Source organism: Natator depressus, chromosome 11, assembly GCF_965152275.1.
Source record: "Natator depressus isolate rNatDep1 chromosome 11, rNatDep2.hap1, whole genome shotgun sequence".
Lineage (NCBI taxonomy): Eukaryota > Metazoa > Chordata > Testudines > Cheloniidae > Natator > Natator depressus.
Genome location: NC_134244.1, coordinates 51,497,821 through 51,514,086, shown reverse-complemented (window position 1 = coordinate 51,514,086; position 16,266 = coordinate 51,497,821). Strand labels below are relative to the sequence as shown.

The 16,266-nt window shown below is 39.9% G+C and overlaps 1 protein-coding gene across 1 annotated transcript in view; it reads right to left on the bottom strand.

Moving 5' to 3' along the window:
- ANKAR (ankyrin and armadillo repeat containing) overlaps positions 1-16,266 on the bottom strand; it is a 49,150-nt gene that overhangs the window by 1,424 nt on the left and 31,460 nt on the right. The window contains exons 22-24 of the mRNA XM_074967766.1: positions 15,843-15,952; positions 13,471-13,667; positions 28-74 (exon numbers count right to left, since the gene is read on the bottom strand). Coding sequence (XP_074823867.1) covers positions 28-74; positions 13,471-13,667; positions 15,843-15,952 — 354 coding nt within the window. The remainder of the gene's footprint in view (positions 1-27; positions 75-13,470; positions 13,668-15,842; positions 15,953-16,266) is intronic.

Below are 16,266 nucleotides of genomic sequence, written 5' to 3'. Positions count from 1 at the left end.
TCAAAGTCAGTTAAATACATTATATACCTTTAGTATAGGTTGGAACTGCAGGTGGTCCTCCATTTATCTCCAAACTGTAGATAAAATATTAACAATTTAGGAATTCATGATCATTAAAGCACTTCAGTTTTTCCTTGGACTAATAACATGAAGGCCCCGGGTATTTTTTTTTAAATATATTTTCAGCATTTCTTATGAACTCACAAAAATCAAACTCATTTGAGTTCTAACTAATATGCATTGATAAATATATTAGATTTTTGGCCTATAAACACATATATGATTAGCTTTAAGCACATGAGTAGCCTCTTTGAAGTTAATATCTTTATATCTAGGCATATAAGCATTTTTAAAATCCCAGTATCAGAAAAAGTTACAAATACTTCTTAATTACTAATTTAGTACCTCAGTTTGTCTATAAAAGTCAGTATTATAATAATCTCGCAGAGATGTTGAAAGACTGAACTATTGTTTGCGAAGTGGTTTGAGATTCTCTAACTAAAGCTGCTTATTAACTGTTGTGAGAATTTAAAAAAAAAATTTAAACTCAAAGGATAATTAAGAGGGTGCTCGTTAGACTCCTAGGTGGACGTGCTGATATCTATATGAATTCTCAATGCTTCTGGCCCATGTCACTTACTGAAAGAAATATGATTCAGTATCCTTTTTTACATCTTTGTAAATTTAACAAAAAAGTAAAATCAAGGAAGTATATCCATAAAACTAAACTCCCATCAATATTACTAAAATAAACTAAGCAATACTGTTATCAAATCAAGATCAAATAAATAAATTAGTAATATTGGATTAAAATCAAATTATCAGATTAGTTAAATCATCAGATTGATACAACTACTAATCAAACTCCTCCTAAGTCCTAAGAAGTATTCTAAGGAGGTTAGCTGTCTGTTTAGTTATAAACCTCCAACTAAAGAGTTATACCAGAGGTAATGAAATATGAATTTAGACTTGGATGAATATTTTATACTGAAACCAAGTGATTAATGTATACACCACAATCTCAAAGCCAATTAAAATTTATATTTCAATTCTTATGTGGTTGATAACCCCTTCCTTCCCACCTCCAACACAGATAATAACAGGCCTTAATAGAACATTCTGATAAATAGGAGTTGTCAAATTTCTGATTAACAGTTTACAACCGGCAATTTTAAGATTTTTAGTACACAGAATACAGAACACAAGTATTTCTATGAGGCAGAGTTTAGAGTTGTTTAAACCTGATGAGCTTTTTTTCTGGTGCCTTCTCTGTGTGGATTTTACAGATGCTCATGTACACAACCACAGTGCCACTTCCTAAAATTAAAAAAATAAAAGGATGGGACGTTTCCCAGCAAATAAAAACAAAAGGGGAAAAATTAGATACTTAAGAGAATGGGGTATGTGAACTCTTAAGATCTCACAATCTTCTGAATTTTTCTGACATAGAAACTAGAATTGCAGATGAGAAGCCAGAGGATAATGTTGCTGGGAGAGTACCAGCAGACTTTCAGGTACAGGAAGACTTGTCAAAGGCTGGTATAGCCTGTTATTTGGTGGTGTGATTTCCTTCCTCAGAGGTGAAATCTTGGAGTTCTGGAACATCAGTCTTCCCTCAGATAGCATGTTGACCTAAAAGGAGCAAAGGCCCCTTGGCCTTATACTTGATTTTTCTGGTTTGCGATTTTTACTTACCCCACCTTACTGCACCTTCCTTGGAGGTCTGCAGGCAAATCGAGTATAAAATACACCTTGGATTCTGACAGCATGGTCTAATCAGGTCAGAGAGTTAGGTAATATTTAGGCTGTCAGTTTGAAAAGGTCCTACTTAACCAAGCAGTTTAAAAATATATATATATTAGTTGTGGTGTACCACTTGCACTGTGAATCCATGATACTCTAAAATACATATATAAAAAAAGAGATTCAAGACCACTTCAGAGGATGTTAACGTTCCGCTGCTGAAAAGGTCTTATGCTGGCATCAATATACAGAAAATGGGCCTTACAGATAACTTATTGCAAAGAACCTAGCAAACACAGAAGCCACTCAGCATGTATCCATCAGCATTCAACAACATTAAAAATAAATGTGGACATCTTGTGACCAGATGCCCTTTTTTTATTTTTGCAAACAAGACAACTTAGCAATCTTTATCTACTGGGTTATAAGTCATACAGAAAAGATTACTTTAAAGCTTACCAGATGGAACTGATTTACAATAAAAAATAAAGCTTAAACAAGGTTTGCATTCTCTTACTCTTTCAAAATATGACACTATGGGTGTTACAGAGTTTTATGGCCACTTTTAAAGAAAGATTTGTATGATTCACGTACAGTTCTACCACTCACTAATAACATCTAAAACTTACAGACATGCACTTTATATCACCACCACCACAAATATATGTGTAAGGTGGCAAAAGTCCCGTTGACATCAATGGGAGGAGAATTAGGCCAGTAATGAGCTATTTTTAAAAAAATCCCAGCCATTCTTTTTATATCTTAAGATACACACACATTTCAAAAATCTCAGTTTTTAATGAAAGAAAGGATTGTGGCTTACCCGTATCACTCTCTAGTTCACTACTTTTGGTCATGGAACTAAGACGTGTGACATCAGTCTAGAATTTGATTAATAAATCCTTGTTACAGGTGCTTCATGTGTGAATTAGAGAGCATAATGGTCAGTCCTTTATTGCAACAGTATTACAATTCTGAAGGAGAGGTGAGATGATCAGCATAAATTCACAAAGGATACCACATTCAGAGAATTACAATTACAGGCAAGAATCCTGTGTGTATACATTACTTTCTTTAGGGTCCAATCCTGCAGTTTATCTGCATATAAAGCTCACTGAGTTCAGTGGGGGTTCTGCATACAAAGCAACTGAAGGATTGGGCTCTCTGAGATTAAAGGGGAAATCCTGCTCCAAGTGAACAGTTGAAGTAAGTGGAAGAACCAGGGGAGAGAAACCTGTTTCACTGGCAGAGTACAGAACCTTTCCACAATTGCCCCAGTTCTTCCAGTGGCTATAGTACCTCACTCTGCATCGGGGGGTTGCCTGGCAGTCCAGAGTTGTTGCAGATCCACAAGGCATACCACTGCCACCAAAACCTTCTCCATACTGAGGTTGAGGAAACCCCTGCAGAGCTGTTCTCTGCAAGGTATAGGGGCTGCAGACTTCCATTGCTGGCTTTCTACATCAACGTCCCAAAACTTCTGCGTTGGAACTATACTGATACCAGTATGTTCAAGGCCATACTCTGCTCCTACCTGGACCAGAGAATTTATCTCTAAAAGACTAAACAATTACTCTCTGTAATGTTACAAAACTATATGTAGAAGACTTACTCGTTTATCCTATCTTGGTTTAGATTTTGCAGGAGTAAGCAGGAAAAAAAATGCTTAAGGCTTGCAGACTTTTTAGGTGGCAATGCAAAGCATTTGGAACAATGCACCAATAGCCCTCTCTAGTCCTTTAAACATGTCAGTGTTATTTGGGACTCCTTAAAATCTTTTTTAAAATTGTACTGTGCACAGAATACTGGATGTGCTTTATAAAAATATGAACAAATAACACTGCTAAGAGATGCTCAAAGATGAAAAGCGACAGGGAAGTTACAGTGAAACTACCTCAGCATACACAAATCCTAGACTGACAAGAAAAGGAAATATCTACGTGTGATCCCACTTAACACAGAACGTAAGTGAAAAAGGACTTCATACATATTGGGTCAGTTCCATATGATCTCATCACTAAGTTAAGTATCCTTCATGTCTTGTTTTGCGAGAGATTCCAGAGAAGCAATAGACAGCCACTCTCCCTCTTTGAAGCTGCGGGTTCGCCAACATTTAGTGGGAGCATAGGAGACTGTCTGACCTGTGCTGCTATTTGGCTATTCAGTTCCCTCTTTCTCTTCCCCCCGCTCCCCCCACATCAATGTTTGAGTTTTTGCTCCACCTTAATGATTGTTGAAGATTGAGTCTAATGGTTGAGAAAACCTTTTGTCACTGCAATTTATTTTAATAAGGGTGGATCAATTAAATTTAAATGTGGCTACTAACACTGTTTTATCTGTGTGGCTGGATAGAGGCAGCTGACGTACCTGAGGAAATGTGGATGCTCTTACTTAATGATAAAGAATTTCCCTTAGAGAGGAGGTCAATTTCCCTGTAGTAAATAGCCTACAGGAGGTTTTGAGCAATGTTGAAGGGAAGACCAATTTTTCTGGATTAAAACAAAATCATCCCAGAAAAACAGCTTCAAAATAAACGTTTGAGTTTTTTGCAGTAGCCAAACAGGCAAAAGGTGCAAAGTTGACAACTTGAGCTATCTGTGAGAATATCATGTTTGAAATATGTCAGGTGTTTATTGCTTTGGTATTTCTACAATTCACAGACTTCAAGGCCAGAAAGGACCATTAGATCATGTATCTCACCTGTGATAGTGTAAGGCAAATACATTCTGCCTACCTAAAATTCCTTTGTAGATTTAATACTGCAGGTAGCTGCATTTCAGTGTTCAGTGCAGTGACTTCTGCCTGATTTATAAAGTTAATTGAGCACATTCCAATTGAGATAAAATATTCTGAAGAATGCAGGCTTTCATGTGTTCTTGATGAGGAGATATTTAGGATTGACCTCCCCAGTTCACATGGAGCCTGGACTTTTAAGGACATCAGGGGTTCTTTTAGGTCTGCTCTCCAGCTCATCTGCATCAGTTGTAAACATAGTTGAAGGCTGAGGAGCTTGAAACTCATGCTTTTAAACAGGTTGTATTACTATTGTCTGAGAGAGAGTCTGGACAAATTCTGAAAAGAACTTGAGCAAAAGTGCCCATGCAAAAATACCCATCGTGTGCAAGTCACAGATTTCTGCTTACACATATCTTTGCATGCTTGCAAACTCAACTTGCATATACACTATATGTATTGCATGTATATCATGGTGCACACAAAAGCATGCATGTTTGTTTTAAGATCTGTGCCTGTGTCATCTGGATACATTTCTGGAATTTGTGTAGTCCAAGATCTTTGAAATGTCAGGGTTTTTTTGAGAATAAAGATAAATTATTGTATATACTACTATGCTCAAAAGTATACCTTGGAGTTGTAAAATCTATGGCTCACTATTAACCCCCATTTCATCACCGTACCTCTAAATGAAACTTTCAGGCTCTGTTTTACCCTCCTGGCTAAAGTCATTCTTTCCTATACCTCTGTAGATGAAAAGCAGGTCTGGCCAATTTCACTTCAACTGGTGTGCAGAAATTACATGTAAACTGGAATAATATATTGGGAACCTTAAACACACATTAATATACTGACTTTGTGTCTACTTCAGATGCAGGGATATGTTGGAAGAAAATTCAATAACTATTCAAGGATGTTAAAACTATAATAGGTGAGTTATGGAGAAGAAATTTTGTAGAGTACTTCTGGAGCTGCAGGGAGAGAGCAGGAGGGGCCTTTTATGTACCTCTCTAGCACCCCGAGGAGCTTGGACTGATTAACACCAGCTTCTCAGGGAGCTTCCTCTTTCCTGCTGCTTCCCTGAACCCACTTGAGGAGAACAGGCAGTCAACTGAAGTAATAGGAGCCAGTTAGGCCTTTAACACGCTGATATCTTCCCTCACTCAGGCCCTACTACCAGCTTGCTTATTTGTCCCCTTCAATTGAGTGTTGAGAGCCACTATAGCTGGCACAGAACAGCAGTCATGAGTGAAAGAGGAAAACACCCCTCTGGGGCAGCATTCAGAAAAAGCAAGCAAGCAAAGGAAGCTTTTCTATCTAAGCAGGAAGGAGCAGTCCTGAGATACATAGACACAAATGTTCACGGTGAGCCTTCCGGCCCCAGTGAGGATGAGAGTAGTGAGGAGATGCCTGATCTTCCGGTTAGTCAGAGTGCAAGTGACCTGGCAGCTACTGCAGCATCCATATTTCCATCTCAAATGGATGTAACCATGCACATTCCTGAAGAACAGTGTAGATCAGAGAAGAGTGTGGTGGAGGCGCAAGGAACAGCTGCTGCTGAGTTTAGTTCCTTAAGTCTAGATGATCCAGGACTGTGGACCCACTTGAGCAGTAGCCTGAGGGACTTCCTTGTACTGCATGGGCCACAGCAAGTGAAAAACTTCATGTTCCCCAAAGACAATGAAAATAGACGTTTCCATCCAACACATTACTGGCGTGAAATCCCCAATGGTGACAAAGTGGAGAGGCCATGGTTTATGTACTCAAAAACCCAGAATGCTGCATACTGTTTTTGTTGCAGACTCTTCCAGTCTGATGTTCCAGCCACATTGGGTTCTACCGGAACAAAGGACTAGAAAAATCTGACTAGAAATCTGGCATGCCATGAGAAGGCAGAAAATCACCAGAGAGCATTCCATAGGTGGAAAGAGCTTGAGATGAGACTAAGGTTAAAGGCCACCATAGATGATCAGCATCAAGAGAAGACTGCATTAGAGTCTCTTTACTGGCAAAATGTTCTGAAAAGGCTCATTGCCATGGTGAGAATGCTTGCTACCCAAAACCTAGCACTGCGTGGCACTTCAGATCAGCTGTATGTGCCAAAAAATGGAAACTTCCTTAAAATTGTGGAGCTGATGTCAGAGTTTGATGCTGTACTCCAGGAGCATCTAAGAAGAGTCACCACCCAAGAAATGTACTATGGTAAATTGCTGGCACTATTTTGATGGGTCTCACGCTTTCTCTTCTTGGGGAGGGTTCAGGGCACTGTTTCTCGCCCCTGAACTGGGGTATTAACTGCCTCACTAGTGTCCTAGAGGAGGAGAGTGGAGAGGGAGGGACCCGGGCCCGCCCTCTACTCCGGGTCCCAGCCTGGGGCCCTAGGGATAGCGGTAAACCTCTTGAACTAGCAGTTCCTTCCCCTGGACTACTTCCCTCTCCTGTCCTCCCTCTGCACAAACCAGGCATCCCTTTACCTAGGGTCTTGGTCTTCTTAGCCCCCCCGCAGCACTCCTCCAAACTTTCCTCTGCTTCCCTCCAAACTGCTCTCTGCTCCAACACCAATCCACTGAGTGCCACATGATGGGAAAGTCGATTGGAGGCGATAAAGCCTATCAAACACCAAATTGGGAAGATAGATGATGCCATAGTTGCCATTATGGCGGATAATGCTATGACAGGAACTGTTCATGGGAGAACAGTGGCAGAGGGAAACGGAATCACCAGAAACATACATAACTTCAAATTTCTGTGTAGCTTAGTGTTGTGGCATGACATACTGTTTGAAATAAATGTTGTAAGCAAGAGACTCAAAGGTGTTGACCTTGATATATCTGGAGCAATGAAACAATTGGACAAAGCAAAGTCATACCTACAGTCTTACCGGTCAGATGAGGGATTTCAAAATGTTCTGAAGAGTGCACAGAAGTTGGCAGAGGAACTTCACACTGAAGCTATTTTCCCACCCATTCAAGAATACAAGAGTCACAGAAAAAGAAGACATTTTGATTACGAGGCACGGGATAATCCCATAAGAGACCCCAAACAACAATTCAAAGTTGAATTCTTTAGCCAGGTGCTAGATTGTGCAATACAGTCAGTTGAAGAACGTTTCATGCAGCTCAAGGAACACAGCAGTATATTTGGGATGTTGTATGATATTCCAAAACTCCTCACTACATCTGAAGAAGACCTACACCAGCAATGCAGGGCACTAGAGACAGTGTTGACACATGATGACATGCACGATATTGATGCGAGTGATTTAGGTGATGAACTGAAAGCCCTTTCAAGATACATTTCAACTCCAAAGGCTGTTCTGGAATGTATGTGCACAAATAAGATGACCACCCTTTTTCCAAATGCTTTTGTTGCTCTGTGCATACTTCTAACACTTCCTGTAACAGTTGCCAGTGGAGAACACAGCTTTTCCAAGCTGAAGTTAATAAAAACACATCTACGCTCCACAATGACACAGGAGAGGCTGGTCGGCCTTGCAACCATCTCAGTAGAGCAAGAGCTGGCCCAGACTGTGGACCTTCAGGAAGCAGTTCAAATCTTTGCAACCAAGAAGGCATGGAAAGCACCACTTTGATTATTCAAACAGATAAAAATGCCAGTGTTTACTATGCAGACAAGAAAAGTTACATTTGCTGTTCAGGTGTTTGAAAGTTGTGTTACTTAAAATTTTTGAATAAGGCATTTTAAGTTGTTAGTTCTCCTTTATTGGGGTAGGTAGCAGAGCAGTACCATGAGAGGAGTAGAACAGGAAGAAGGCAGAATTGAGACCTTTCAAAGTTTTGGCCCAAGCGAGGGGGCAGGGGGGCATCATTTGAGCTCCCCGTCTCAGGTGCCAAAATGTTGTGGGCCAGCCCTGGGCAAAGCCTTGGCTCTGCACACCCAAATCTGTCAGTCACCCAGCACAGCAGAGCTAGCACAGACCCGGGTATATACTGTACAAACAAAAGTGCTGATGCAAATTAATTCTCCCGTGGAGGAAAGGGGGAGCCTGCTCTCCAAGTAATAGTCTGCACCCGGATCCACAAATAGACTTAGATATTGCATTGGTCTGCACTGGAAAACATAACTAGACTCCATAAACCCTGGATTAGGTGCCCAGGCTATACAATACCGGTAGAAAGGTGCCAGAGAACGGGATCCACAAAAGCCAGCATGGTAGGTAGAGAGCCACCTAAGCTAGCCCATGGAAAATGCCAACAAGAGGTATGTGTCCCTAAATCCTGTCCCTCTCCTGGAGTTAGGTGCCTCAGAAGGCTGCAGGAAGGCATCTCTCTCTGCGTGCAATCCACAGCTGGGAACCCCTCTCCTCGAGTCAGGCACCTAAGCCGTTTCTTCCGAGATAGGGAGCAGCAAACACTTAAATCCACACAAAACCATCAGGGGAAGGAGGAGTACTCCCTTAAAATGTTTAGCTCAGTGGGAGATCATGATTCAGTTCCCCCTTTCTGCCTGATGAGAAGGGATTTGAATAGGATTTCCCACCTCTCAGGTAAGTGCCTTAACCACTGCACTATAGAGCCATTCACTCACTCTCTGATCGAATTAATATCTAATTCTACAAAGTGGAAGTGCTTCAATAAGAGATTGAGGAGAAGTATTCTGAGGTAGATCTCTCTCAACAGGCAAAGGGGGGAATTAAACTGAAATTAAACCCACTTCCAGGTGAGTTTCCCAACCGCTGGTCTAAACATTATAAGGGAGGCCTCCTCACCCCATCCCACCCATCCCCACCTATTCTGTGTGGAATGCTCAGAGCAAGGCCTATTATACTGAGCCCCACAGGCCAGATAAGCAGGGCAATACCTGTCTTCACCTGCTTTGATGTTTCCGCTGTGGCTTATGAGATAGATGTCTGAGTGCCTGCCTGAAGCAACAGTGCACATGCCCAGCCTCTTGGATGCCTAGGAAGCTTTTACAGCCAAAATTTAGGCACTGAGTGAGTTTAGGCACCATACGGAGTTAGGTAGCAGCTGAGCTAGGGTGTTATGGATTGCAGTGGCACCTAAATCTGGGGTTAGGTGCCTAAGTCCCTTTGTTGATCTGGGTCCCCATTCCTGCTTTGCTCCTGGGGCACTGCAACTACACACTGTCTCTTTCTCAGGCCAGATTGTACAGTTACAATCCAGCCCACAGTGGTTGTGCCACTTTATCACCTTAAGTGTTATACACAACACACAAAATAATTTTACAGATTCCTCATTAGATAAATAGAATGCTGAAGGCAATTTTTCCCCACTTGTTCTTAAGGTCCCAATCCTTCAAAGTACAGAAGGCATTGAGAGCCTCATAGCATCAGGCCTCTAACTCTGTTTGGCAGCTATTAATCTAAGTATCTTTAGACACAGATCATTATATTAAACCATTTACATTAAAAACAAAAGTTAGTGTGATGACAAGTCATCACATTTAGTATTAGAAATATACAAAATTGACACTAATTACAGAACACTTAGCTAGTTTGACTATCTTAACTTTGAATTTCAAGACTTTCATAATTTGGTGTTTCTTGTAAATTTAATCTTAAAAAAATTTTTTTTTTTTTTTAATTTAAAAAATTCTTGAAATTCAAAGTATTGATATACGGCTGAAACCTCACCACCACCACATAGGAGGGTTTTGTGTGGGAATAATATATTTAATTTATATTTGTTACACGTTAGTTTAAAGCAGTGTTTCCCAAACTTGGGACGCCACTTGTTCAGGAAAAGCCCCTGGCGGGCCCGGTCGGTTTGTTTACCCGCCGCGTCTGCAGGTTTGGCCAATCTTGGCTCCCATTGGCTGCGGTTTGCTGCCCCCCCGCCAACGGGGGCTGCGGGAGCGGTGGCCAGTACGTCCCTCAGCCCGCGCCACTTCCCGCAGCCCCCATTGGCCAGGCACAGCAAACCGTGGCCAGTGGGAGCTGCGATCGGCCAAACCTGCGGACGCGGCAGGTGAACAAACTGGCCGGGCCCGCCAGGGGCTTTCCCTGAACAAGCGGCGTCCCAAGTTTGGGAAACACTGGTTTAAAGGAAAGGAGGGGGATTCTATCAGAATCTTAGTTGAAGTCATCTACAAATTGTTTCCATGTATGTTGTCTTATAAGTCTAATGTTAGAGTCTCATTCAATCCATTTTCCATTTATGTCACAGTCTGTTCTTGAACAATGGATGGTATTTTCTGATTCCAGTCTGGAAGCATGCTTTTATTTTATTTATTATTGAGACATAAATTTAAGCACTGCACTCTTTTACTCAAATGTTCCTTTTAGTTTTAAAGTATCACTTAGAACTCAAAATGAAATTGTAAGGAATTAAGTTACATGGATATTTTAACATCAGGCAAATCACACTGTTTAGGTTTAAGTATGAAAGCGTAACAGCTGTTAGAAACGTAAAAATTACATGGAAGATTATCACCATACGTTCTAGGAATTGAGTGATTTATGTAATTCTGGGAAAGAATTCTAAAAGAAATATAATCAATGACAAAATTGAAAGGAAGCATCACTGTACAGAAGAGACAGTGTATTTATCAGCATTCCAAACCCTATTACTGATTCTGTTTCCTTTAGAATTCTCTCTTTATTAGCCTGAATGTAGTTATGATATTATAGTTCCTAATCATTCATGCAAGAGTTTGACTATAAAAAGCATTTCTAAAACTCTTTGTAACCATGGATATAGTTTGTCAGATATATTTTCTTTATTCCTATTATGTCCTAGGTTTATTCGCTAGAATAAACTGATGTACAGTCCCATACCATACCTTCCATGAGAACTGTTTTATTGGATTGCTAGTTTTTATTTCCATAACTGGCTATAATTTACAGTAGTTTAGAATACAGCAAAAGCAAATCACTTTTGTAACATTAGTAGTGAATACAATCACAGAAGTTCTGTTTCAGCAGTGTTCCCTGAATATGCTTACTGCAGCTTCTAGCATGGCTGGCTTGCATAGGTCTTCTGACACATGAGGGCCGCCCATCGCTTCCTGTTACTCTGTGTAAATACACCTTGTAGAGGTGCACGATAACTAGGCACCGTTGTGGTGCTGAAAGTTAACGAGCCTGCATTTAAACTTTGATTCCTGTTTACAGCAACATTTGTTAAAACATTCTCTCTCTTCTCATTTTTATCATTGAGGGAAAGAAGTTGTAGGGTCTCTCTCATATCCACAACCCATCCCATATCCAGAGTTGGCATAAGGGGGGCCGGGGATAGTCTCCCATTGCAACCCCATGTTGTAGAGGTGGGAGATAGGTTCCACCCTCACAACTGGAAGATAGGAGTGTGCAGCTAGTAGCTGCTGTCAATTACTGGTTTACTGAAACTACAGGGGAGTTCTGTTCTAGCAACAGTCATCTTTTCTGCACTGTTCCCAAAGGGCTATGGTTGAGAGAAGTCTAACTCTGAACATGTTCTTGTGGTGGATTATTACGGAGCCAAATTTATCTTTAACTATATCTTTAACCATTTAATCTGAACTGTCAAAGATCATCCATTGGTCCTCTTCTCCCACAACCATCTGTACACTTTCTTCTATACCCCTTTATATATCCGGGGGGAAGAGGGGGACCTGTCATAATCTGCAGAGCCACCACCTTGTCCTCCAACTACCTCCATCACAAAAAGCTTAAAAAAGCAATACCAGCTGCATATGGCTAGGCAGATTACAGACTAAACTCACTGCCTACTATGCAAAATATGCTTATTTTACTATTATCTTGTCCTCCCACTCTCTTCCTGCCCATCCGTTTGTTTCTTCTGGCTCTTCTGTCTTAAACCTAGATTGTGAGCTTTTTGGGACAGGGACCATCATCTTTTTGTTATAGCCATACAGAGCCTAGGACAATGGGGACCTTACCTTTGACTGAGTCTCAATATGCTACTGTAATACCAACAGTAAACTGAGTTCATTTGATTTCTAAATAAGTTATATTTTTAAGTTTTCATTTCAGTATGAATGTCTTTTCTTAATTATAAATTTTGTTTTGGTTTTTTATATGGGATTGGAGATGCCCATAACTTACTAAATTCTACCATTAATTTTTTGTAGTATCTCTGTGTATTGATTGGATTTTTATAAATATAAATAATAAAACAGAGCATTTAAATTTGATGTACAGCTTTTTGACAAGGAGCTAAATTTTGCCTCCATGAATGGCCCCACAATGAACACAACCCAATATGTATGCTAAAAAAACAACATTAACATATACCCATTTTGGCCAGGAATGAATTCTGTCAGGAGATAGCCCAATTTGTGGAGAGTGAAGGGGGCCAATGTCGAGTCAGTTGCATCTATTCAAAAAAATTTGTAAATCGTGCTCCAGAACAAACCACCACTACTTCTGTCATAGAGGACCTGTGGGTTTTGGGGAAGCATGTTAGGGATGTAAAACTTCTGCTTTACACTCCCAGTGCCGTGCACACTATTCTGATTCATGCTAATGCACAGGGTCCTGCCAGAACTTGCCCAAGCTTATGACTTTGGATTTTGTCCAATTGACTATTTTGCCTAAGATATTTGCAAATGATATTGTTACATTAATATTTTGAGAGTGGTGTTACTGGTTCCTAGTATATCACCTAGATTTTCACATGAGAAAAAAGAAACCATCTTCTAAAGCAGAGATAAAGTGTATATATATTTGAAATATATACACAGAATATGAGATTACGCTTGATGAGAAGTAAGGAAATATTTGTGCACAAGAAAGGATACATTTTCTTAAAGTTGAGGCCAACTTTCACACATACATGTACCCACTTTTGCCAAAGCAAATTGACTAACTGTGCCCACAAAAGGCACTTGCATGAGCAAATATCTTTTTGCATGCACCAGTGGCTTAGTTGTATGCACGTGCATTTTTTGCATACAAACCTCTGCTTCCATATTTGGAAAATTTATCCTTAAATATAAAATCATGTAATTATTTCTATTTCATTTTTTAACTTCAGTAAACACACACCCATATAAATGTACAGCATATGGTACCTTAAAGAAGGCAGCCCCACTTGTCTTTGCCTTTGGAATTCTTTTACAAAGTCCTGGCTTATTTTTGCATCCCTGCTGAGGTTATTCATTAGACGTGTGAACTGCTTGGGTTTGTTCCTGCATTCCACTAATAGATGGCGATAAGCAGTACGGTTAAATGTTAAGTATCCAAGAGCACCAGCTGAGGCTATACGAACCTAGAAGAAACAGAAATGTCCCTGATACTGGTTTGAGGCTGATTCTAATTCTGATTTCAAAGATGTATTCTTCACATTAAATAAAGCAACTCTATTATCAAAACGAGCAAGGATGCATGCTCACAGCTCTCAACCTGACAAAGAAGATAAATCTGGGTCTACCATTGGTAGCCTGACTTAAGCCAGCAGTTTATTCCATCACTGCTACAAGCCTGAACCAAGAACTTTGCATTGATTGTTATGTATTTGATTCCTTTAACCAATTTTAACTCTCACCTTTCTTTCTTTCTATGAATAAACCTTTAGATTTTAGGGATTGGCATCAGCATGCTTTTTGGGTAATATGTACATTATATATTGACCTGGTTGTGTGGCTGGTCCTTTGGGATCAGAAGAACCTTTTAGTTGATGAGAATGGTTGTAAAGAACCACTCACCTTTAAATCGAGTGTTTTCAGTGGTAATACAAGGACTGGAATGCCAGAGGAAACTGCTTTTATGACTTCTTGTTAGCCAAAAAAAACAGAAGTTTACTTTTGTTGCTGGTTTGGTATATCCTAAGGGGAATAGCCACCAGTCTTGGGGTGTATCTGCCCTATTTCTCAGCAGTTCATCCTGAATTTGGCATCCTCGGTTGTGACCCACTGAGGCACGGTTACACTTATCTACAACTGATAGCCTGACTATTAAGAGAGAAGCCTTAGCTGTGCCAAGTGATCTTCGAAAGCGATTAGAACTCTTCTCCAGGCAAGATTCAACACTAAAGGGCTGCTCCTCCATCTGGGCTAGGTTTAGCTCGTGGTGTGAAGAACATAAAAAAAAATCCCAAGGATCCTGGTATCTCAGATATCCTGGACTTTCTTCAGGAAGGGGTAAACTATGGAATTCAGCCCAGCTCCACACCACACCAGGTGTCAGCAATAAGTAACCTCCTATTTTCTGGATCCTCTGGTTCCTTAACAGAGAACCCTCAAGATCCAGGTTTTTTAGAGCAATCAGACTGGCTAAACTTGTGGTTAAACTATTTGTTCCCAAATGGGACCTCCCCTAGGATTAAAAGTCCTAACCCCACACCCTTTTGAGCCATTGACATCAATATCTCTATTCTACCTATCCATCAAAATCTGTTTTCTGGTCACCATCACGTCTGCTAGATGAGGTTTTGAACTGGCAGCTCTATTCACATAGGAATTCCACTGCGTGTTCTATGATGACAAGCTGGTGTGAAGAATACTGGAATTGTTCTTGCCTAAGGTGAATTCATTTTTCCATTCCTCACAGGAGATACTCTTCCCTTCATTCTGTCCAAAGCCACAGCATCTGAGAAAAAAGCTCTGGCACACTTTAGATGTTCAAAAAGCATTAAAGAGCTCCAAATCAACAAGAAGCTAGGGCTCCTTTTTGATATCCTTTCATCCAAAGAACCAAAGGCTTAGGGTATCCAAGCTATTAGTAACTATATGGATCAAGCTATGCATCACAGAAGTATGCAAGACGCCAGGTGATCCAGCATTAAGGCACATGCCACAAGAGCTATGATGACTGTATAGGCAAAAAGTACTTATGCTTTTATTCTAGAAAACTGCAGGGCTGCAAAGTGGTCATGAGTTAACACCTTTATTAGATCCTATAAAATGGACTTTCTGTCCTTCACAGAGGCCTCCTGTGGCAGGGATGCTACAAGCAGTGGTCTAGTAATAGCATTGCCATTTTGGGCAATTAAGTTGGGGGAGGGGGATGTCTTCCTTATCTCAATCTTTTTTCTTAATTCTCCCGACTTCTGTTCACTGCTGTCTACCTCACATACATCTCAGAATAGTAGTAGATACTGCTAGCAGAAAGGAAATTATCAGGTAACAAATTTACCATTCATGATCAGGATTTAAGTATTTAACAAACATACACTGAAATCTTTGGGGGAAATCCTGGCCACCTGAAGTCAGTGGAAGTTTTGCCATTGATTTCAATGGGGCCATGAGCTTTGTCTTACACAGTTATCTTATTTTTAATATGTTTTTGGTTGTTTAAGAGAGGTTTTATAAAATATTTCTACTAGTACATATAAAGCTAACATTCATTAGCTAATTGTGCAAACAGATTTAATTAATAAAGAAGAAAAATAAATTTAAAACCACAACATGAACATTTTATTTTGGGGAGATGGGAGAAATTTTACCTCTTCTTTATCTGAGTACAAATGATAACAAAGACGTTGGATAGTTCCTAGTTCAGTAATTGCTTCTGGAATACCTGCTCTTGTATGAGCCAGGCTAGCCAATAATTTCCCTACAAATTAATTAGACACTAGAATTACACATTATATAATGTCAAACATATTATCAGTTTGTTCACTTCTAGTCTCCTGCATAATCTTAATGAAATGCTTTGTTTTTTCAAAATGTGTTTAAATATTATCAATGAAGTCGTCATACCCACAATCTTTTGTCGTCTGTCATTATTTCAACTGTGATAGTCTCAATATGTTTTTTATAACTATTGCATCTAAAATGTTGGATTTCTGCCTCCAAGAAATTTTCTTTTGTAAGAGGAATCATTTTAAAATACTGTAGCAGTATTTTATTAAATACATCTCCTTTATC